Here is a 25,920-nt window from a genome sequence, read left to right on the forward strand (position 1 = left end):
TCCGGAAACCATTTTACTATTTCGGGTCACTGTGACCTTGGCCTTTGACCTAGTGACCTGAAAATCAATAGGGTCATCTACGAGTCATGATCAATCTACCTATAAAGTTTCATGATCCTAGGCATAAGCGTTCTTGAGTTATCATCCGGAAACTATTTTACTATTTCGGGTCACTGTGACCTTGACCTTTGATCTAGTGACCTGAAAATCAATAGGGGTCATCTGCGAGTCATGATCAATCTTCCTATCAAGTTTCATGATCCTAGGCCTAAGCGTTCTTGAGTTATCATCCGGAAACCATTTTACTATTTCGGGTCACCGTGACCTTGACCTTTGACATAGTGACCTCAAAATCAATAGGGGTCATCTGCGAGTCATGATCAATGTACCTATAAAGTTTCATGATCCTAGGCCCAAGCGTTCTTGATTTATCATCCGGAAACCACCTGGTGGACGGACCGACCGACAGACCGTGCAAAGCATTGTACCCCCTCTTCTTCGAAGGGGGGCATAAAAAGCATGTTCCTCCATGTGCTAGCAAGCATATCGCATTAAATCAAAACATACCAACAATTTAAGCTATTTAATAAAACATGTTTTTATATCATGCTTCTGTAAAATGGTAATGGATTTTAACGAATCATTCGAAGTTGATGGGTTTGACAGAAGTTTTATCTTGATGATCAGCACGTCCACCACACCCAATCAAAACTATATTTACAATAATCGAAATTACAACATCCGCTGGACGTTCAAATCTTTGATACACTGTGAACAGACAACACTTCAGAAAAGTTATGCTGTTGTCATAACACTATAATAAACAAATTGACACAATTTAATGTTTCGAAAAGGATAAATATATTAAATTTTAGCTTAATCGATGAGCCAGCTGCACCGCTGAATATTTTTGTGCGAGTTCCACTCCACTCGGAATTCGACGTTTTCGGCCTGTGTTGTCACTAAATCCAATATAAGAAGCTATAATGTGTATTGACACACAACGATCACGGTGTCAGTCTCATAAACATTTTCCCGATTAGACTGCCTCCGAATGGTGGCTGATTTCTTCAAAGCGTTCTTGCGTGTTGGTGCGTTTTAGGTGCGCCAACACGGCGACTCACCAGAACGACAACAAGTAAACGCACCTTTACGACAATTAAAAGAACTTGTCGTTTTGGCGTATCGGCGTGTTGGCGCCTTCCGGATTCGCCAAAATAACAAAGTAAGAGCACCAATACGATACGTTCGTACTTGCTAGAACTGCACCAAGACACGTATATTTCTCCTTCTGGCACCCTTTATTATTGTGTTGGCGGATCAGATTTGTGGTTCTGTCATCCTTCCGTCCGCGAAGCATTGCACCAACCAAGGGGGTAAACGTTAATGATGCATCTGTAGTAAAGATGGCGGATTTTTGTTAACATTTGTTCGAACAAGAAGTATATTTTCAATCAGATGAGTGCTTCATTGCAGAATATATTAATTGTGGCTATTTTATTGCCACATTATTCCGTTGCATGTTGACACTGTTTGTTTACAGCACAAATAAAAAAATTGAAGGAACAGACTTTCGGCTTGAAGTTGATATCGACTGTTACGCGAGTAAAAAATGTTATTTTCCGTGTATAAATACATTCAATATCACGAACTGGGTCCGAAATATTCGTACTTTTATTTGCTTGTACGTTGCAAACACAAACCTTTCTTTTCCATAAAAGTTATAAAGATTATTTACAAACCTATGCGCCGCGTTCTGGGAAAAAATGTGGATCTCAGAGCTAGATCCATATTCTCAACAGCTAGATATTCGCGGTTCGTTTTTGAATGTCGGTGTCAGTAGTGGCTCGAAATTCAACCTCGCTCGATATTCGCAGTACGTGTTTGAATTTCAACCTCAGAGCTGAAGTGATATTCGCGCCAGATCGATATTTCCGGTTAGTTTTTGAATGTTGAAGTCAGTTCTGGCTCGAAATTCAACCTAGCCCGATATTCGCGGAACGTGTTTCAATTCCGATCTCAGAACTATCACGATATTCGCACCAGCTCAATAGTTGAATTTCGATCTCCGATCTTCGATGTCATTGCCAACTTCACACACCTTAACAAAGCATTAAGTATTTTGTTACAGCTGGTGTACAAATACCCGTATATGAACATTATAATATTATCATTTGAATACACAACATTATAAAAACCGGGCTAAATGCATGTGCGTTAAGTGTCGTCCCAGATTAGACTGTTCAGTCCGCACAGGCTAACCAGGGACGACACTTTCCACTTTCCACTTTTACAGAATTTCCCAGAATATTTACAAACATAAGTTATTTTAATTCCATTTCATCTCTAATGAGAAATATTTTGAGTACAAGAAGCGTATTTAACCCAATGCCATTAATGCCTAGTGGACTCTCCCACCATTCTGAATTGGATCAATTTATTTCCAAAATTAGGGATTTCTAGTATATTTATTTCTATTTAGAACATTTCTTATCGAAATTCCTTTAAGTAAACAGCGCAGACCCAGATGAGACGCCGCATCATGCGGCGTCTCATCTGGGTCTACGCTGTTTGCCAATGCCCTTTTTCTAGACGCTAGGCATAAATTGGTTAATGAAAATTCTTCTTTTACGATGTACCGAAGTATATATTTTATACAATTTTAAAGTTCACCTCATTCATAACATTGCACATTAATTCAAATTTACATATTTTGTACAGTATTTATTTATTTATATCGTATAAATACATAGTGTACATGGAACTTTTTGGAACAGACTGGCCAAATGTACCGGCAAATACAACGAAGTAAAATGAAGTATGTTAAAAATAATCATTTTTAGTAAACACTGCACTTTCGAATTTCCCATAAACACTTAGGAAACGTTCACAAAACACTTATTATAAACAAACATAAGTCAACACATATAGAAACATATAGAAACAGTTATTACATTTGGGTATTGGATGCGCTGTCGCTACGGTTTATCGAGAAAATGATCTGTCACTGACTGACTTCAAAATTGTCCCGATACATTATTTACTATTAAAAAATTTCAAATTACGTGAAAAACAGAGAGGTTATCCTGCCATCAAAGCGACACCTATACACAGATTTTAAATTTTTATTAGAAAAAAGTTACCGAATAGCTAGTCATTGACAACACAATGCTTCCGTAAGACGTAAATACTTGGTTAATGGTCAAAAGCAAGGATTGGGCGAATACAGCTTCCGGTGCTACATTTAAAATCGGCTGCAGGGCGAAGCGTTCCATTACCGAAGCCCGCGATACGCTTTTTCGATCATACGCTTCTCCCAACGTTCTTGAAAATCCACTGATCTAATGTTATCTTATTGTAGTGTAGAGGTTTGTAATACAAATGTATATTAGTCAGATCACATTATAACAACACAAGTGTGAGGTTATATATTTAATAGCATTCTAATGAAGCTTTACTCTACAACTACTAATAATGATGTTACCCCAAGCAATACATACAAGAGACTGAATGTGCGGGCTGTCTGCATCTATGTTATGAGTAACCCTTGGGTATGTTTATTAGCTATAGCCTGTATCTATGTATCTGGATCATGGAACATCCACCGACTATGTATGCGACAAATATTAAATGGATTACCGAGTATGATAGAAATAAAGTCCCTCATATAGCAGCTTAGGAATGGCATTATAATTATATATTCTATGAAAACCATTAATTTAGCATTTTCATGACCTACTATTAGTAGAATGTAACCAATTTTCTTTCAGGTAGTATATTTTCATTCAGCTAGTTTAATGTAAATAGCTCTTTAATAAGGAGGAAGTGTGGAAGACGAAACTGATATCAACAAATAAGGTTTATTACGATTAATGCGCGTGTTCTGGCATATATAGATAATACTACATATTATTGATGTGAATTGTAGTTATTCACTTCATGAAAATGTTGTTGCTGTTGTTGTTGACATTTTGTAATGCTGTAAACCAATTATCCATTTCTTGACTGGTCACGAAAATAAATGAAATTGCTGTTTCAATTTTCAGCTTTAACGTGTTGTCATTGCTTGTTTTTCTGTATCTTTAGTTACCAACGCAGTAGGGATGTATAGCGGCGGGGGAGATGGTAAGCCAAGAGGATTTGGCTTTGGAGGCTTTTCTATCAACAAATCCGATGGAGGAAGTGTTGGTCAGTTTTCTTGCAATTTGACAGTGGGACATTCATATTTCAGTTTTGTTGAGGCCATGATTAATGCAACTAACAAAGATCATTATGAATTTTTGCTTTCCAAAAAATGTTGATTTAATACTGACATTCAGGGGGTTTTCTTACTAAAAAAAGTGACGCCAATAGACGGCGTTTTCCCCTACCAGATTTTCCCATCAAAATACAATTTCCCCTCCAATAATTTTATCATTTTTCCCTTCAAAGAAATGTTGTTTTTTTCCTTTTGGTCAGTCAACACTTATCCAATTTGTACCATGTACAACGATCTCGCTCTCTCTCTCTCCCGACAAACACACAAAACTGGGAACCCCAGTGATTCTAAATATAGCAATTAAATGACGTCGTGGGCATTTTATCAGGGCAACTAACCGTAATAATCACGTGACTATTTCACTGGATTCCCGTATTGCACGAGTAGGGTATTTCATCAATTAAGTACGGGAAACCAGTCGAATTTCATCCGGGTTATGTGAAAGCCAAGATGTAAACGTAAAAACAGAAAAAATGTCTCACAATTGGCGTTCATAAACGAAAAAAATAAAATGTTCGGACTTGGAAAATACTTAATGCATCGACACATTTTTAAGAATTAATCATCGAGAACCGTTGAAACCCAGCAGGATTCAGAGGTAATCGACATCAAACATTGTGAAAGTGAAAGTAAACAATCGGCAGCTGCCGCACCTTCCCTTTCCAATACTAAAGCAGATCTAGATCGTTTACCCATTCATCATGAAACTGAAATCAGAAAATTGACATCGTCCCCCGTCCCTAGTACAGAAATACAGTTGAAAATATTTCCCATTAGATCTAACCCTGCAACTTTATTTTCCAAGCCAGACAAAACGCAACCAAAACGTCTCTGTAGATGAGTTATAGACATTGATTAAAATAGTTTTTATTTTTCCCCCAAATTTGTCTCTTTTGCACTCTATTTTCCCCTTTCACCCAGCGTTCAGCGTCTTCCCCTTTTTCTAAAAAAAAAACCCTGACATTAAAACAGACCATTAAACAAACCATACAATTATAGTCATACAACCAAGTACGTAACATATGTAGCAAGGTGATATTGTCTTTAGTAACAAAGGGGAAAAGTGTGCCTTGTTCAGAACACAAACACAGTGCTCTACCAACTTAGCTAATCAGGCGTCATATTTTATAAAATTTATGAAAAACTTTGCATAGTTTTTTTTCCAAATATAAAACATCCATTAACTCTTAACCCTTTACCACTTACATGCGTACTTTGACGCATTTTTAGTCCCATAGAAGGTTATATTTAATTGAATACCTTTCTTACTAAATTCAAGTGTAAAAGGCTTGATATCCAACCCTGAGATACTGGTGAGCAGCAAACAGCATACAACCCTAAACAGACTGCGAGTTACTCGCAGGCTGTTCTGGTTTTATGCTGTTTGCACATAGCCATTTTCACTTTGTTTCTGTGTGGGAAAGGGTTAAACTATGAATAAGAAGTAACATGGCAGATATAAGACATGTTTGGGGTAAGGTTATTGGTAGATTTTTCCCATTGGTAGAAAGAACTCTAAGAAATCAAATTCATGTATTGCTTGTCTTTATGGAAACTTATATGTTTTTGTCACAGTGGTTAAGGCTAGTACAGTGTACCTTATCTATTGATAATTTTTAGTTAATATTCTGAAAAAAGTGTTTTACTTTAGGAACAATATAAAATAAACACATGTTTGTTCTAGTGGAACAAAATCGTTGTCAACATAAAGCCCTTTCGGTATCCGGAGAAGCGCCCCCCCGGAGAACTGCCCCCCGGAGAACTGCCCCCTTATTTTAAAGGTGGCGGAGAGGTGCCCCCCCATCAAATCGGTAGGGGCGGAGAACTGCCCCCCTGTCAGAATTTAGTAGGCGGATATCTGCCCCCCCCCCCCCCCATTAAATCTGTAGGGGCGGAGAACTGCCCCCCGGTGTCATATTAGTTATTAGTTACGTAGTGAAAACAATACTTACGGGTAATTTTACGTTATCGCCGTACACATTTTATCCGGTAACAATTGAATTTCAGTACAAGTATATTACCATTTATCGAACTGAATAACACAAATTGTCTAGAGGCATGTGATAATACTGTTTAAGGCCCTTAGTGCGCATCTGCACCACTCACTATACATGAATGCCATGTAAAAGTCGTGTTTTAATAAGAGCGCGAAACATAGTCGAGATCCACACAGGAAACGCGTGCGTGTTAATACTGGCCAAGTGTCGCAACTAAATATAGACGTGCAACTCAGTACTTATGGAGGAAAAATTACATCGGAATTAATTTTCATTATAAAGATAGTATTGACCCATGGAAAAAAACCGTAAATTTACGTATAAAAAAGGAAATTAATAGGCAAAGCAAAGGCATTAATTTAGCTGACTTGAAGAAAAAAGTAGAGTGAAATCGAATTTATAATCAATTTATTTATGTTGTTTAGTTAATGCATGTGTCATACAAAATGACATACATAAATACACACATTACACATATTGCGGCAACAGTTTGCATTTTGAGCAGATCATGTCGACATGCCAAACAAACAAAATCGGTAACAGTTGCTTTAATTAGCAGCTAATTAGGCAGGCAGAGAACTTGTTACCGTTAACGATAAGCACCGCGATCTTTTAATCTTTTAATTGTTAGACCGGACCGACCTTTATTGTTAAGAACTTGTTAGCTTTGAATAAAGCCGCATACGGGTTTATTATATTGAACCGTCCAAATCCGTAATTGGCGAAAACAAACAAATAAATTATTGTTTTCAGCTTGCATAAGGATGGATTAAATTGCATGCTAATTGTTTGTTTTACTTACGGGGAAAATATCAAATAATTCAGCCGAGAAAACTTTTTATTAGCAAAAAGTGATTTGTTGTTCTTTGTTCACATAGACGAAAATCACGTGATTATCAAGATGGCGACGTCAATGCCGAGGCAGGTTTTTTTTGCCGTTTTATAACTTTTATTACTTGTACAACTTTATATTACTTTTGAAATTTCACTCAATTTCCAGACATAATAGCAAGAAAGTTATTGGCGTTATTGTCATTATAATACTCGCTTTATATATCGCCGCGAAATTTCTTTAATTAGGGGGCACTTCTCCGGGTCATCAATTCTGACAGGGGGGCAGTTCTCCGCCCCTTATTAATCGGCAGGGGGGCAGTTCTCCGCCCTATAAAAAACAGTGAGGGGGCAGTTCTCCGCCCAGTGAAAAATCTTTGGGGGGGCAGTTCTCCGGGGGGGCACTTCTCCTAGAGCCAGTTCTTTCATATATCCTTTTGTTTTGTGGCAACATTATCATGATTCGTTCAAGTAAAACACGAATATGTGACAGTTTGACACCAGCATCTTATGCAATATGCATGCAAAATAATTCACTGATGGTTATTGACCCGTAGGTGGAGATGGAATATCAAGGATGGGTAGCTCTAGTGGTCAAAGAACATTGCAGCCTGGTAGAACCATGGGGTACAAGCTGAAATTTGGAAGAAGCAGAGTGACTGATGATGATGAGTAGGTTATGCAAACTTGTAACATGTGTTATAAAAATAATGTTTTTTTGTATATTTTTATGAATAAAACATTAATAAATTTTAGACAACAAAAAGAAAATTTGATAATGATAATACAGTACACTCCACGCGTTTTCCCCAATTTCCCTCCATACTCCGCGGGTTTCGACCTGGAGGGAGATTAAGAAAATCCCGCTATACGCGGCGTTTGCATGATTTTGGACGCGGCGGTTAACGATCGGCAAAACTGATAAGCCAACGCGGCGGCCCTCGGCGTTGGCAACGCGGGGGAAACTCCGCGTTTTACGAGATAACGATCAATTTAATTTTGTTTGACTTCCTGATTTTCAAATAAAATTACATTTATAACATGTACATGTAGTATAATATTTACAATAAAAAAAAACAACCAAGATAGATCGATCCCGACGTGGTTGTAGAAGTAGTTGTTGTTGTATAGAAAACTCGTTGATTTACGACACACAAAACGTCGTCTTTTAACTAATACTTACCAATTAGTATAAACACAGTTTGCAACATTGTTTTTATTTTGATAATTTAATCCAAAGTTTTCATGTTAGCAGGTGATTTTCTATACTGAACATGTATACAAATGACCAAGGACCCTAAAAATCTCGCAAATCTGTGTGAATTGACAGTTTGACGTAATCAAAGAAAAGCCGCTTCCTGTCTACAGGCATAACTTACTCAAGTAAACACGTTCAACGAATGCATAAGGAATGGTTTTAATTGTCGGAACAAAGTCAATTCTCTGCTCGCTAATGCATTGATTTTCTCTTTGTTTGTAGGTTATTCCATTGATTGCTAAAAGGTGGTTACTATTGAGTTGATAATTGCATTTAATATTCACAGTTGTATTCTTGTTGCGTCGACATTCTAAACAATGTTTACCAGTAATTATGGACCAAATCGGCAGAGTGACATTCACACATGTTAATCCCTTTTGTCAAAACACCGCAGGCAGCAGTCTACACAATAGGTCAGTAGACAAGCTTTGCGTGTTTTCATAACGTCAAACACTTAAAATCCAGTTCCGCCCAGATGTCTTCTTTAATCAGTTTACTATACAATTAGTGTTAAAATAATTACTCTACTAAAATACCGTAACGATCAAGATTCGGCGTGTTCGATTTGAAATTATTTTAGAGGAAATATCAACTTTTTCGCGATATAATTTCGTTAATAAATACCAAAGAAACTTTTAACCGAAATCAACAAAATTCAATGTTCTCTGCGCTACAAAGTTTGTATAAAAAAATCAATACACGCACGCTTTGCAGGAGTATACATTGTACCTTGACCATGTACATTGCAGCATAATTTTCGCGCTCTTTTGTCGGGAAATATACATGACTGTATATTGGAAGCATTTGTAAACGTCGTGTTAACAATTAAAAATCGTAGTGTGTTTCGGATTACGAATTATTATTCTCATTTGGAAATTTTACGGAACATTTATTCTTGTGTCATATGTGTTATGATTTAAATATTAATTTGTCAAATGTATTATATTAGACTAATTCATATCGTAGGCGTACCTGTGAATTAAAAAACATAATTTTTATACGTATTAATTTTCTATACAATTATCTTTTTTATACATGTACTACAGTATTTAAACAATTTATTATAACAATGTTTTTATTTTTTGGCATGCCCAGTAGCACACTGCTAACGCGGCGTTGCGCGGCGATCACTGATAAGAACGGAAAGTGTCTGCATTTACCGACTAGCCTAAAGTAATACACGCCGCGGGAATTAGCGAACGCGGCGTAACGCCGAGCGTTTTATCGAGTTCACCTCGCTCTTCCAACGCCGCGTGAACACTCGCTAGCAGAAAAAACCCGCGGAGGGAGCGCGTTTTTGGGGGAAAACGCGTGGAGTGTACTGTAGATACAAGAAGTAATACATTCAGCAAATAAAATGAGTCAAAACCTCTAAATTGACGATATTTTGATGTTGAAGTATACATATATAAAATATAGAAAATCTTATGCATATTGTCAGAAAGATGTGTGACTGTGTTTAGATTCATGCCAGCTTACAGATTGGGAATGTGATGAAATTATTTCTAGCCCAGCTATCGTATTTGGTAGAGACTGTCAGTGTAAGTCCAGAGATTGTGAAATAAGGAAATTTTGTCTAGGGCCATTCATCACCATCTCTTATTCAAGTAAGGTAGTTAATATGGAAAACTTCTTAAATATGCTAAGCTTGCCTATGAAAAGTGCGAGTAGGTTAACCAGTCTGCTCCAGAGACTCTAAAAAAAATTATAGGGCCATCAGGGCTTTTTTTCCTGTTTTTTGGCCCCCCCCCCCATTTTGTGAAAAAATGAGTCGCGAACTGTTTGAAATTGTGAAAAAATGAGTCACAAACTGTTTAAAATTGTGAAAAAATGAGTTGCAAACTTTATAAAATTGAGAAAATTTGAGTCACAAATTTATTGATATTGTGAAAATTGGAGTTGTAAATTTCCCAAATTTGTGAAAAATGGCCATTCTCACAGAAAGAAGAAAAGCCCTGGCCATACACTTGTGTCCTGGTTATAGTCTGATTAAAAAATAATAGTTATGAGTATTGTATGTGTTGTACTGCCCCTAGGATGATGTAGTAGTGGGTCAGAGTGGCAAAGCCTTAATGGTTAACTGACTGACCTTATATGACTGCCATACAAAACTGCACATAATTGAATTATTCAATAATAAAAATGTAAATCAAATCTTACATTTTTAATTACTTTGGTTGAATAATAACTATAATAGTCCTGTTTTTTAATAATAACCATCTACCTGTAACTATACAGTCAAGGCCAAGGTCACACATTGTTAAAATAATGATTAATAATGCAATATTTTGTGAGGAGTATACCATACTGTGATGTATTCTCGCTATTTTGATGATGACCTATGAACGATTCTAATTAGACTGTGATTTATTCTAGCTATTTTTGCTGTAACCTATGAAAGATTCTTATCAAACCATGATTTATTTGACATGTAGCTATTTTGATGATGACTTATGAACGATTCTAATCAGACAGTATTTCATTCTAGCTATTTTGATGATGAAAGATTATACTGTGAGTTATTGTAGGTAAAAATCATATGGTATTTGTAGAAAAGTGTTTGAATAATAACTATATAGTACTGTTATTGAATAATTACCATTTGCTTGTTGAGGGATATTGTTTTGGCATTGTCCGTCCATCCGTCTTTCCCTCCGTCCTTCCGTCCGTCCGGCACTTTTGTGTCCGGAGCCATATCTTGGAAGTGCTTTGGCAGATTTCATTGAAACTTGGTATATATATGGATAAGCGGATGATGCACGCCTAATGGCTTTGTACACCATCGAATAATAACGGAGTTATGGCCCTTTGTATTTTGAAAAAATGCTTTTTTGTGTGTCCGGAGCCATATCTTGTGTCCAGAAGTATAATGGCGGGGATATCAATTCAACGAATTTGCTTGTTCCAGCTATTTTGATGATGACCATGAGGAGGTGAATAATTCTAATAATGAGGCATACCAGCCGGCCCCAGGCAGCCCTGGAGCTGACAAAGGCAGAGACGGGGACAGTGACAGCGACGACCCTCTCGATGCATTCATGGCAAATATAGAGGCTAGTTTCAACCTATTTATTTTAGCCTATGGTTTGAGAAATTATGAAAATTTGTATTTTGGGCTAATAATTAATCAAATTGTTCTATAAAAGGGTTAAAGTCCAAAGTACAAAAGTTTAAAATATATGTTACCATATACCTTACTGTAATGCTATAGAGTAGGTTTCCTGGATAGAAAGTACTTGGTGTCTTTGGTTGAGATCTAAAGAAAGCTCCCACTGTAGGGGTGTAAGCTGTTACCTCCCAGTTGCAAGGTCAACACCATATCCTCTATGTCAAAGGCAGTGCTCCAGCCAGCTTTTCATTATAAAAGGGAGCTTCCCCAAAAAGGGCACATTTCAGACATAGTTTTGGAAAATAGGGCTTTTTTATTCCCCCTTTCGAAGAAAAGGGGGCAGATAGTGATCGGACTGTCCGTCTGTCTGTCTGTCCATCTTTCCGTCACACTTTGCGTTTAGGTTTCGAAAAATGCTCATAACTTCTATGTCCCTTGGCATCATATTTGGTATGCATGTGTATATGGACAAGGCCTTTCCATACGCACAATTTTTTTTACCCCTGTGACCTTGACCTTGAAGTTAGGGTCCGCGTTAAGGTTTCAATATATGCGTTAAGGTTTCGAAAAATGCTCATAACTTCTATGTCCCTAGAGATATAACCTTCATATTTGGTATGCATGTGTATATGGACAAGGCCTTTCCATACGCACAAAAAAGTTTACCCCTGTGACCTTGACCTTGAACTTAGGGTCCGCGTTTAGGTTTCGAAATCTGCGTTTAGGTTTCAAAAAATGCTCCTAACTTCTATGTCCCTTGAGATATAACCTTCATATATGGTATGCATGTGTATATGGACAAGGCCTTTCCATACGCACACAAATTTTTACCCCTGTGACCTTGACCTTGAACTTAGGGTCCGCTTTTAGGTTTAGAAATCTGCGTTTAGGTTTCGAAAAATGATCATAACTTCTATGTCCCTTGAAATATAACCTTCATATTTGGTATGCATGTGTATATGGACAAGGCCTTTCCATACGCACACAAATTTTGACCCCTGTGACCTTTACCTTGAACTTAGGGTCCGTGTTTAGGTTTAGAATTCTGCGTTTAGGTTTCGGAAAAAAGCTCATAACTTCTATCAAGCGTTTATAGGGGGCATAAGTCATCCTATGGTGACAGCTCTTGTTTTTAAAATATACTTAAGTATATACTTTGGTTATACTTTATACTTATGAATTGTAAACTTAAGTGCATTTGATGATTTCACCAATTGTATGCTGTTCCTCATTTTGTGTAATGAAATAATAAATATATTGCTATTCTAGTGTTTGTATTAATTTACATATATAGGTATGAAGAATGATATGGCTGTACCATCCCTTACATTATCAAGAAGCAGAACAGGATTCAATAATATCTTACTTTTATTTTGGATAATCAAAAACAATTTTAAGACATGTTCAAATATGAGAAAAAGAATGAAAATCAAAATGAAGACAAAATGAAGATCTGAAGACAAATAGAAATATACACCTATTCTAATACTTTGATAATTATTCAATATTGAATAAATAAATACATTATACATGTAGTACAGTACCCTGACAAAAAACACAAAGTCAATAAGGATACAATAACAATCACATCCAGGACTGCCACATAACCTCTTAATGGATCAATATTTAAAAACCATATTTTCTTTGCACCCATAAAGTCTTTAGCCACAGCTTGCAGGAATCCCTCAAACATTTCCGTACTACAATTCAATTTAATGTTCATGATTTTGGATAAATTAGCTGTCTTGAAGGAGGACCTATGGGCAGTGCTCAGTAGCTTGTGGATAAGTGGGTACTGTGTGATAAGGCCGGTATCTTCTCTCTTGAAGTCCTTGATGATGCTGTCCATGGTACTCTGTTCCTTCTTCTTGGTGTTCATCAGTTGGCAAAAATCTTCCCATTGTAGTTGTAGATTCTCTGGCTCTATGTTGAAGTGGCTGGCAATCTTCTCTATCTCATTCAGTCCGTACATGGCTGGAATGTTCTCCTCCAGGAAAAGGTCCAGTTTGCTAGATTCTCACTGATATTGCTGTCTTCATAACCGGTTCTTGATGTTCTCTGTCAGCATGTCTAGGAAAGTCGTCTTGATGGTTGTCTTGAAGTAATTGTCCTCATCGCTGGTGATGTGGAGTCCTATTTTCTCTTTGATTGTCTTCTCCTTATTCTGCCATGGACCCATCTTCTCCTTGCCATCTTGTAGCAGGCGTAGTGACTTCTCCATTTACATCTTAACTTGGCCCAGGTTAACTTTCTATCCTTGGAAAAATTTGGACAGAGTCAAAACTATCGGCTGTGTGTTGGCCAGGAAGAGCAGACATCATAGAGTCTGGGTTTTCTTGAGGATCCCATTACCTACAGGGTTATCTGTGATGCTCTTCTTTTCTAGGTCAACCACAATCGACTGGTACGACTTCATGATGGATGTAACTGCCGCCTCGTAACAAAGCCATCTGTGGTGTTTCGCTTGTTTGATGGCGAGTGGCGCCTCTTTAAATGCTGTTTGTACCTCTTTCATGCTTGCTTTTTTTTTGCCGCTTTATTTGTAGTATTTGTAGATGTTCCCCATGACGGTTGTCCGTTTTCTTCATGGCGGGTATCTTAGTGTACGTGTCTCGGCATGCCAGTGCAAGGCGGTGGTCTCGGCAGTGATATGTTATCATCGAGCTGTTCACTTCTTTCAACTTTGCTCTACTACTAAAGCGACCTAACATACTGATGTTAGACAGTGATGTTTTATCAATTTAGAGCCTCAGTAAAAAGGCAAAAAACTTTCCTGTTTCAATTTAATTTATTCCAGATTTAAGGACTGCTAGTTAGTTTATACTTAGCATTTTATCAGATTTTGTTAAATTCCTTGTAAAGGTTTTCTAGACAGATAAATTATTTGTCAAGGGGCATCTAGACTGAGATTTTTATATTGAAATGCATACATGTATGCCATGTTCAATTTCAATTCGGGACATTTGGAACATTTTCATTTTACAAATAATTTTACGAGCTACAGTTAAAAATACTATATAAAATATCATATTTAATGTGGTATAAAAGATTTCACAATTTGAAGGGCCGGGGTTTCATTCACAAAAGACTGCGAAAAGAAAACTCTGACTAAGACCTTACTTACTATGTCTTAGGATGTCTTTGGGACAAAAAAACAGCTTTTTATCCTATTACTCAATTATATTACAACCAATTGTATAAAGTTAAAATTATGGCTTTTTGTTCAAACTTTGCATTTTTGTCCCCTACCGGTAAAACCGAAGGGGACTTATGGTTTGCACTCCGTCTGTCTGTCTGTCAGTCTGTCTGTCAGTCTGTCTGTCAGTCAGTCAGTCCGTCACACTTTTCTGGATCCTGCGATAACTTGAAAAGTCCTTAATATTTTTTCATGAAACTTGAAACATGGATAGATGGCAATTTGGAGATTATGCATGTCATGTCATTTTGTGCCTACGTCAAAAAAAATCTGGTTGCTATGGCAACAAATTATTTTTTTTAATGACAATGGTGGAGTTTCACCGGTAGGGGACCATATTGCTTGGCAATCTCTTGTTTACATATATGCTGAGCGGTAGATATAATTAAAGTAATCCCTGCTTGGCATGATATATTTTGAGAGCTCAGCAAGCCTTGCTAGCGTCTATTTTGAAGTCATGCCTGATAGACTGCATCCAATTTACAGTCACATGTGTAGTAGTCTCTATATAACTTAACTTGACTTAAAATAGTTAACATTTCCAAGACGGATAAAGATAACAGCAAATTTATCATATGTTCGTAGGATTTATTGCACATAAAAATTGTAAAAAGTACAAACAAAATATTCTGCCATTGGGTGTTTGTTACTTCTGGACCTGATTTTTTATATATATTTTTTATTTTGATTTTGGTTAAGCTGAATTATTTTACGAAAAAGACTGTCTTTTTTTCTTTAAACAGTTTATGGAACAAACTGGCACCATTAAACTGTCTGGTTCTTTGTTAGTAGTTCTGAAACAGCATTCTACAACACATATGCAAATGTTAAATTATTCTGTACTTTTTGCTGTCCTTTGATAATATCGAAAATGGAGTTAAAAATATTGAATCTGTATTGTACTCACCCCAATTTTGCGGGCAAAAATAATATGGAAAAACCGCTGCATTTTCTGTGGTCTAACTGAAAAGTTTTTTCTCAATTTGAAATTTTACACTTCCCAAAACCTCCGTTTGTTAAATTTGTTTTCAGAAAGAAGTTGAGGAAGACTCAAAACCAGCTAAGAAGGAGAAAAAGAAAGAAGACAAGTATTTATTTTATTTTTTATGGACTTCAATAGTTTTCATAAAATATCTCTGTTTCAATATCTGTTAATTTTTTGGGACAAAAACCAACAACAATAATACCTTTGACACTTTTTTCCCTAAAGTTTTATGATTTATTCAATTTATTGTGATTGATGTCTGTTATATATGTTAAATTCTTCCGTGTTTCCAGAGGGATACGAGATAACATAGGAGGGGATATGATTTTTTTTACTTAAACTTCAAAAAAAGAGAGAGTTTTTAAATGTTTTGGTGAATTAAGAGGGTATTTACCTGCCTCCCGGGTTATATAATCAAATCTCAATTGAAACAAATATTGTGAAACTTCTCAATGAGATGACATAGAGCAGTGGTTAATTGACTAGAAACTTCTCTATGAGATGACATAGAGCAGTGGTTAATTGACTAGAAACTTCTCTATGAGATGACATAGAGCAGTGGTTAATTGACTAGAACCTTCTCTATGAGATGACATAGAGCAGTGTTTAATTGACTAGAAACTTCTCTATGAGATGACATAGAGCAGTGGTTAATTGACTAGAAACTTCTCTATAAGATGACATAGAGCAGTGGTTAATTGACTATAAACTTCTCTATGAGATGACATAGAGCAGTGGTTAATTGACTAGAAACTTCTCTATGAGATGACATAGAGCAGTGGTTAATTGACTAGAAACTTCTCTATGAGATGACATAGAGCAGTGGTTAATTGACTAGAAACTTCTCTATGAGATGACATAGAGCAGTGGTTAATTGACTAGAACCTTCTCTATGAGATGACATAGAGCAGTGTTTAATTGACTAGAAACTTCTCTATGAGATGACATAGAGCAGTGGTTAATTGACTAGAAACTTCTCTATAAGATGACATAGAGCAGTGGTTAATTGACTGTAAACTTCTCTATGAGATGACATAGAGCAGTGGTTAATTGACTAGAAACTTCTCTATGAGATGACATAGAGCAGTGGTTAATTGACTAGAAACTTCTCTATGAGATGACATACAGCAGTGGTTAATTGACTAGAAACTTCTCTATAAGATGACATACAGCTGTGGTTAATTGACTAGAAACTTCTCTATGAGATGACATACAGCAGTGGTTAATTGACTAGAAACTTCTCTATGAGATGACATAGAGCAGTGGTTAATTGACTAGAACCTTCTCTATGAGATGACATAGAGCAGTGTTTAATTGACTAGAAACTTCTCTATGAGATGACATAGAGCAGTGGTTAATTGACTAGAAACTTCTCTATAAGATGACATAGAGCAGTGGTTAATTGACTATAAACTTCTCTATGAGATGACATAGAGCAGTGGTTAATTGACTAGAAACTTCTCTATGAGATGACATAGAGCAGTGGTTAATTGACTAGAAACTTCTCTATGAGATGACATAGAGCAGTGGTTAATTGACTAGAAACTTCTCTATGAGATGACATAGAGCAGTGGTTAATTGACTAGAACCTTCTCTATGAGATGACATAGAGCAGTGTTTAATTGACTAGAAACTTCTCTATGAGATGACATAGAGCAGTGGTTAATTGACTAGAAACTTCTCTATAAGATGACATAGAGCAGTGGTTAATTGACTGTAAACTTCTCTATGAGATGACATAGAGCAGTGGTTAATTGACTAGAAACTTCTCTATGAGATGACATAGAGCAGTGGTTAATTGACTAGAAACTTCTCTATGAGATGACATACAGCAGTGGTTAATTGACTAGAAACTTCTCTATAAGATGACATACAGCAGTGGTTAATTGACTAGAAACTTCTCTATGAGATGACATACAGCAGTGGTTAATTGACTAGAAACTTCTCTATGAGATGACATACAGCAGTGGTTAATTGACTAGAAACTTCTCTATGAGATGACATACAGCAGTGGTTAATTGACTATTATGAGCCTCTTTCTGGGAAAACTAGGCTTAATGCATGTGTGTTAACTGTTGTCCCATATTAGCCTGTGCAGTATGCCCAGGCTAACCAGGGACCACTTTTTTCAACTAAACTGATTTTTCGCTAAGGATAGACTTCCTTAAGACAAATAATACCATAAAAGCAGAAAGTTTAGTCCCTGATAAGCCTGTGCAGACTTTACAGGCTAATCTGGAACAATTTATACACACATACATAAAGCCCAGATGTAGACTTATATAATCAACATTCAATTTAGAATTACTGTTTACCTTTTCTCATGTTTTAGTAGGTGTAAAAGACACAATTGAGAAATATCTGTTCACCTGTCCTGTGTTTTCAGAGATGTATTGGGTGGGGAAAGTTTTCCCATGTTTCAGTGCATATAATCAACATGAGAACTATGGTTCTCCTGTGTTTCCAGAGGTGTGAGAGACGACATTGAGCAGGAGGACGTAGAGGAGGCGTACTATCGGTACATGGAGGAGAACCCCATGGCGGGAGTGCTGGCTGACGAGGCTGAGGAACTCAACGTGGAGTACGATAACGAGGGGAATATCGTGTATGTTGCTAAGGATAAGGTGAGGGCAACAGTGGTCTATAGACTTGTCAAAACGGATTAGGTGGGTGATCAGTGATTCTTTCTAGGAAAACTGGGCTTAATGCATGTGCGCGAAATTTTATCCCAGATTAGTCTGTGCTAACTGCACAGGCTAATCTGGGACGTCACTTTACGCACATGCATTAAGCCCATTTTCCGGAATGAGGTTCATATTAACACTATTAATGGAGATAAATCTTGCATGTTTGACTTCTTGAAATGAGTTTTGAGAGGTGGAAGGCCTTAATGTTGGCAGAGATTACGATGGATGTTATAAGCGATGAGATATGTCTCTTAAATGATAACTTGTGTGTCTGAAAGACAAGTGGGCTGTCCCAAAATATGGTTGTAGTCATCAAAGATAATATGGTTAATGTACGAGGTTGGGGTTATATGGTTTTGTGGCAGGGGGAGGGGGCATGATATATGTAGCCAAGGAAAATGTATGTGTATCCAACACATAGTGAGTGTTGGCCAAAAGATGAAGTGGACATTATCAAATATTAAATGTGTGTTAGTAATGAATGATCAATTATTCTTAATTTTATTTGGTTTTGCAAAAAAATAAAATTCTTGTCAATAAATGATAAATTAAGTTGTCAACAAGGGGAGAGGCAATAAATCAGGGGCAGCAAAATGAAGTCAGTAGCAAGAAAGAGAAGTTAGGTCTAACACTTGAAAGCTTTACACGTTTTTCCTCAATCTTTCCATTCTTTTATAATCACCTTGATTGACTTATGATGGATATATGTTAAATATACAGTCTAACCTGTCAAAGTCAATAAAAACCACTTAAGGGATTTGGTTGTTGTGGTCTTTGTTCACAGGTGGTCTTTATTCGCAGGGTCGATTGAAACTTTGCAAAATATTCTAGTAGGATTTTAACAGGTACCTTATCTATGTATGTGCTCTATTGCTTAAATGATTGAATACTAATGCATGTATAATGTGATAAAGGATTGAAAACACAGTTTTGATTTTATATATATTATTTCAATTTCCTTATGTTTTATTATTTATTTCATTAATCATATCATGTATAAAAAACTATTGACATACATGAATATGTACTTGAACTGACAAATTCTGTATCGATAATCTTTGCACGTCTTATCATAGAGAAATTTAAGAAAGGAATGAATATCGAAATGTATGTTTGTAATTGGCATTGTAACTGTAGCGAAACCGTAAATTTCTTTAATGCATTGATGAAAGCCCCAAACTTTTGTTTGATATTTTCGGCAATTAGTACATTAATTACAAGTGACTAAAATACAAAGGTAACTTCTTACACTTTCGATAAACTGATAAATGCATAAAAGAAGCAGGCGGCTACCAATTAGCAATGTGTGTTAAGTAAACAAAGAACTGCTATCGAGTGCAGTAAACTTTCACTCGCCAATATCTCCATAGCGACCGACAAGTCTACTGGTTAGATGCTTATCACGTGACTATAATAGCGTCATGGTGGCCATTTTTGTTATTTAAAGTAGCGAAATCGTGGACAGGTGGTCTCTATTAAAAGGTGGATGCTGAGACAGTTGGACTGTATAATTTTTCATTTAATGATTATTATCTTTTCCTAATGTCGTTTGATCTTGAGTATGTTTCAATTTCAGGTTATAGATCCACTACCACCGCTCGATCATTCGGATATCGACTATGAACAGTTTGAACGAAACTTCTACGAACCACACCCAGATATACAAAAACTTTCTGAACAAGATGTGAATGAACTAAGAAGCAAACTAGACATTAGGGTAATATTTTTTTATCAAATATTGAAGAAGGGTTTATTGTGAGTGTTTGATGAAAAGCCACAGTTGAACACCAGTATGGCATCTTTACAACTGTTAAGCAAATAATACAGTTCCACTCAAAACTCAATGGTTCAGCTTGACCAAGTGGAAAGACTTTATTTCTAATCTGCCTGTTTTACCTTAAAGCCACACACCTTGAAATGAAAGAAAATTTAAGTATAAATAAGAAACATATTTTATCTATGCCAATTAGAATATATCTGGTGGTTACAAGGTAGAAATCCGTCTTTTTTGCACTTTAAAACTTAAAAAAATAATCGCGTTTGTTGAAATGGACGTATACATTTAGAAAGCCTACTTTCGGTTTTAAAAGCGGTACCGTTTGAAAATAATAAATTACTTGCTAACTAGGCTATAGATTTAATTTTATCTATGTCAATTAGAATATATCTGGTGGTTACAAGGTAGAAATTCGTCTTTTTTGCGCTTTAAAACTTAAAAATAATCGCATGTGTCGAAATGGACGTATACGTATAGAAATCCTACTTTTGGTTTTAAAATTTAAACAAATAATAAATTACTTGCTTACTAGGCTATAGATTTAATGACAATTGTGCACATTTCAAATTGCATCTATATGTATTGATTAACATGTATTTCATTTCAAGGTGTGTGTCTTTAATGTTTCAAGAACTAAAAATAACTAAAAAAGGCTGAGCATTACCAAGTTGATGCCACAACACAGGAGCATAGGTTTATCATATGTCTTGCATCTTCCTTTTTACCTAGATTGACTTAAACACAAGAATTGGTCCATAGAATCGCTATGAAGAATCTTTCTTAAGAACAAAAACCAGGGCTTGAATTTACCAATGTTTTAAGTCTCAATTATAGACTCCAACTGAAAAAGAATTGAAATATTGTTTTACCTTCAGGGGTTTTTCAGCACTGTCTGCGCCTCCGGAAAATGGAGGCACTCCCAAAGCAAACGGACCCGATCCCAAACCGAAGTTATAAAAATAATTCCCAATTTCAAAAAAACAAACAAAAACATTAGGCTATAAGGTTTTGACTGTACAGTTCTTATCTCAGAGTGTAACTGTAACTGAAAAACAAAACTGCAGTACTTGAATAAACATTGAACATGCCCAATATTGCATCTGTTTATATAAAGAAGACAAAATAAGAAATAAAAACAAATTTATTTGTTAAACCACTGAATTATTTATGCATGATAAATTCACAATTTTTTCCCAAATGATCGTTTCATCGAAGCAAAAATTCCCAAAATGGCCAATTTTGTCGATAAAAAATTCCCAATTTGGTCAGACTCCTTTTCCCAAAATAGGCAGAAAAAAACCTGACCTTTAATACATATCATAAAACAATCATATTCAATGTTAAGAGAACTACACAAAAATCACTTTTCATTCATTTGAAATGATTTGATTTTTAAATTTGGTAAATAACAGTCTGAGTCTATAATTTAGACTTTAAATGTTTGTGTTTAGAAGCCCTGTACGCGTTGTCTTTAGTAAGAATCCACAACTATCACAGAGACACTAGGAATACACAAAACACCACACTAGTACATTGTTGTTAGCTGAGTACATGAACATTTAGAAATGCTTGGTTTCCTTTCAGTAGTATTGCTGGCTTAAAGGGACAGGGACCTTTTCATTGATTTTAGCATGTTTGGTAGTTTGTCATTAACTGCTTTAAATTGATAAATGTAAACATTGGAACTGAAGACAAAAAAACAACATTAAAGAAAGAAAAACAAGTTATGGAGTAAAAGTCGAGGGGTTTTCATGCGACTATTTATGCTGGCTATTCATGCTGACATAATTCAAGATGTATTTTATTCTGTATATAAGTAATCCTCGTAATGTCACAAAATATAAAGTTAACAAAAGAACTTTCCAAATCATACAATTGTTTCGTGTTTGTAATGCTTTATAATATTTAGGTTTTTTAATCGCAGATAACACCCCCTGGGTGCAAAAAGGTGCCATGTGACATTGAAATTAGAAGCCACATAATACCTCTTTGCGCAAATGGGGCGAATTAATTGCTGTTAGAGCATGTTAAGCGTTCAGTATTACTGTTTCCTTGCAAAAAACATAACCACAACAAAAATTTGCAAATCTTAAACAATTGTTGTCAATTTTGTTATTTTGTCAAAACGCAAAAAAGTCCCTTTAATGTAAAAGTAATATTGTAAGAGCTCAGCTAGAGATGAAGAGAGAACATTTAAAACGAATGAAGTAAGAGGGTATTGTCAAGGGTGGCATGCTCTATGTAAGCAGATTAGGTTAAACTGTTTATCTGTGATGTTTAGAGTCGAGTTACTATTAGTTGCATGACACTAGTGTGAATGTTGTGTAGCATGAGGGCATGCAAGTGTGAACCAAACTGGATTAAGATATGAAAGTCTGGACCAAACCAGAATAATATGCAAGTCAGATAAATGAAAGATAATTAAAGCTCCTGGAAAAAGCGTATTCACAGCCAAATAGCGATATGTTTGACAATTTGACAACCAAGTAAACGGATAACGATTAAGTGGGTCTGCAGTGTTGTCAGTTGTTTTCACATTTTCAATGACGTTGTAGGTATCTGGACTTGCCCCACCCAGACCAGTGTGCAGTTTCGCCCATTTCGGTTTTGACGACGCCCTTGTGGAAGCCATCAGAAAGTCAGAGTACTCCCAACCCACACCTATCCAGGCACAGGTAGAGAATGATTGAAAATAGTAATTTTTAGCTCGGCTGTTTTCAGAGAATCATGGCCAGCTTGTTGTGTCGTCCGCCGTCCGCATCGTGCTAAAACCTTAACATTTTGTCAAGGTTTTGAACATTGGCTATGAAATCAAAGTGCTTCCACCTACAACTTTGAAACTTAATATGTAGCTGCACCTTGATGAGTTCTACACGCCTCACCCATATTTGGGTCACTAGGTCAAAGGTCAAGGTCACTGTGACCTCTAAAAAAATAACAATTCTGACAAGCGTTCATTTATAAAAAAAATGCACCCGCAGCCGAGCGTTGGCACCCGCTATGCGGTGCTCTTGTTTAATTTTAAATTTAACTAGATATAGACAAATAACAACATTTTCATGGTAAGCCTACCCAGTAAATAATGAAAAATGAACTGAAATTAGAGAATGACCCATTTTCAAAGTAATTCAAATCTTTTTGATCCGTTGCATATGTAGGTCATGGGAGCTATAAAAAGATGTTAACATGAAAACTTCAAAAATCTTCTTTTAAACCACAAAGGTCAGAAGTTTAATATTTGGTTTGTAATATCATCTAGTTGTCCTCTTCTTAGTTTGTTCAAATTACGCCCCAAGGGATGAAAATGGCGTGGTCCCTGAGGTCACATGATTTATATAGACTGAGAGCAAAATGACAGTTAAAACCTTTTGCTATAAGACAACAAGGCTGAAAGGTGAAATATTTGGCATATAATAGCTTATGGTGGTCCTCTACCATGTTTGTTTCAGATCATGCTCATGGGGTCAAATTGTGACTGCCCTTATGGTTACTTGTTTCCCATATATGTATACGGAGAAAAAAGACACCAAGTACTGGTTCTAGGCCCAGGAAACAGACTCGAGAGTTGTAAAATAAGCCTGAGGCTTTTGATGCAATCAAGCTAAAATAAATAGGTTTAAACTAAAGAGAATTTTTTTTTAAACCTGTGTAGCCACAAGGCTCAAAGGTTTAGTAGTTGTCATGTACAATTGTATGTTAGTCCTCTACAAAGTTAGTTCAAGCTGTGTACTTGGGTCAGAAATAGCACCACCCCGGGGAATACTTGTTTCATTTGAATGTGTACTCTATATAACACTTGAGAATATCGGTCATTTGTCCATAACGGCCAATGGCCAGTATCTTTCACTCTGGAAGTCATGTTTGAACTGAAAATGATGTTGTTTCGAGCGAAAATTAAGAACACAAACGAAACAGGTGCAGGTAACAATAAGAATGTGTATTAGTAGTAGTAATTTTTGGCTACATTCATAACAACAAAGCATGAGCGCGTGACAAAGTCAATAGATCTTTATAGCTGATAAGGTAAAAACAACACTAAGCTGGGGAATGTTCTTATAAGAAGGTGATAAAAGGATTATTTATTGTCTATTCAGGAAAAATATACATTGAATTGTAACTTTTATAACAAACTTAACATTTTTAACAAGATTTTGGCTTCTCTTTCTTTGAATTAGAACGATACATTTAAACTGTACATTTGGTTTATGACAGCGAATCCACTTTTATAATTGTTCGGACGTCACACTCAATGATGCATGCCTTTTTAAAAATAAATCCCCATGAGTGTCATACGAACTGTCGGATTTACTAAATGAACGAGATGCATGAGTAAAAAACAATTCTATTGTTGATAAAGTCATAGATTTAGTTTAAAAATAGTTATGAAGTTGAATCAATTTATAAGACATTTTTCTGCATTATTTTATAAAAATTATTATGTTATTATGCTTAGTAATCGGAAATGAGCCTTTGTTTTACTTAGTGTGCAAACGACTGGGTGGGGTAACATTGTAGCAATACCACCAACTGACCAACCATCTAAAAATTGGTTATCCGAGAATAGCAGTCACTCCACTCGTCAACAACTGTCACTTTGGCCATTTCCCTTGAGTGACTGCTGTTCATAGTTTTGACTGTATATTAAAAAATCTTCTTGAATAAAACTGCTAGGTCCATACGTTTGGTATTGGAGTACTATTGTTTGGTGGTCCCCTACCAAGTTTGTTCAAATCCTGTCCCTTGGGTAAAAACTGATCCAGACCAGTGGGTTACTTGTTTCCCTAATACTTATATAGTGCATAGTCTAAATATCTCTTCATCTGAAAAAGCAAGGCCCAGTTGTTTGGTTTTCTTTTGTTACATAATTTGTTAACCCTCTACCACATTTGTTCAAATCTTGCCTCTTAGGTCTATATTGGGCCCCTCAATGCTTTTTTGTTAAACATAAGGCAAGACCACAATGAAGGAAGGCAGTTTTTCATTTATGGCTATTCACCAACTTGGTAAACACCTAAGATGTCATTTTTGTGTGTCCAGTAGTCACGAAACTTGCTCCTAAATTGTTCTCAAGAAAAAATGTAGCTGATTTCTAAAATGGTTTTGGAAACATCACACAAGCTGCCCAGATCAGGTCAGTTATGTTGGGTTTCAGGTTAGCGACCTAGGGCCTATGGTCCTCTTGTTGCCATCATGAAGTATGTGTCTGGAAATTTAATAACTTGGGTTTAACCACCTGTGGTTGAATGAATACACAACTGAGCTCTTTGCCAAAAATGATAATGGAATATGGTTAATTAAAAAGAAAGGCAAATTTTACACCATGGTATTTTCTGTTCAGGGTATACCAATAGCCTTATCAGGTAGAGACATCATCGGCATTGCCAAAACAGGAAGTGGTAAAACTGCAGCGTTTGTTTGGCCATTGCTCATCCATATTATGGCACAGGTTAGTATTGTCGTCTTTTTTCAGGTGTATTTAATTAAATGTTGTAAGCCCACTGGAATTTGAACACGTAGTGCTGGTTTTTTGGTAATCATCATGCAAGGGCTTTCTTTCCTGTTGCTGTCTGCATATCTCATCTTGATCAAAGTTTTACTGTTTGTGTATGCCTAGAAAATCTGAGATAAGTTTGATGTTTGACCTACTTAAAAAAAAAAATGTTTTTAGTTGCTTCTCTTGTGTAACTGTTTTCTTGTAACATGTAGATGTGAGTGGGTGTGACTAATTGCAGAAAGAACTGGAGAAAGGAGATGGGCCCATTGGTCTGATTCTGGCTCCAACTAGAGAACTGTCTCAGCAGGTAACCAATGGCAGGCGAACA

General features: G+C 36.2%; 1 protein-coding gene across 3 annotated transcripts in view; it reads left to right on the top strand.

Moving 5' to 3' along the window:
• The first annotated feature begins 3,785 nt into the window (after positions 1-3,785).
• Positions 3,786-25,920, top strand: part of LOC127855598 (ATP-dependent RNA helicase DDX42-like) — a 316,590-nt gene continuing 294,455 nt past the window's right edge. For all 3 annotated transcript variants that reach the window (XR_008037598.1, XR_008037599.1, XM_052391341.1), the window contains exons 1-10: positions 3,786-3,858; positions 4,087-4,188; positions 7,644-7,758; positions 11,253-11,397; positions 15,682-15,737; positions 18,102-18,258; positions 19,898-20,038; positions 22,654-22,773; positions 25,437-25,544; positions 25,831-25,899. Coding sequence is in view for 1 of the 3 variants with exons in the window: in XM_052391341.1 (XP_052247301.1) it covers positions 4,104-4,188; positions 7,644-7,758; positions 11,253-11,397; positions 15,682-15,737; positions 18,102-18,258; positions 19,898-20,038; positions 22,654-22,773; positions 25,437-25,544; positions 25,831-25,899 (996 nt within the window). In the remaining 2 variants the exon portion in view is untranslated. The remainder of the gene's footprint in view (positions 3,859-4,086; positions 4,189-7,643; positions 7,759-11,252; positions 11,398-15,681; positions 15,738-18,101; positions 18,259-19,897; positions 20,039-22,653; positions 22,774-25,436; positions 25,545-25,830; positions 25,900-25,920) is intronic.

The sequence above is a fragment of the Dreissena polymorpha genome, chromosome 13 (assembly GCF_020536995.1).
Source record: "Dreissena polymorpha isolate Duluth1 chromosome 13, UMN_Dpol_1.0, whole genome shotgun sequence".
In the NCBI taxonomy this organism is placed as follows: Eukaryota; Metazoa; Mollusca; class Bivalvia; order Myida; family Dreissenidae; genus Dreissena; species Dreissena polymorpha.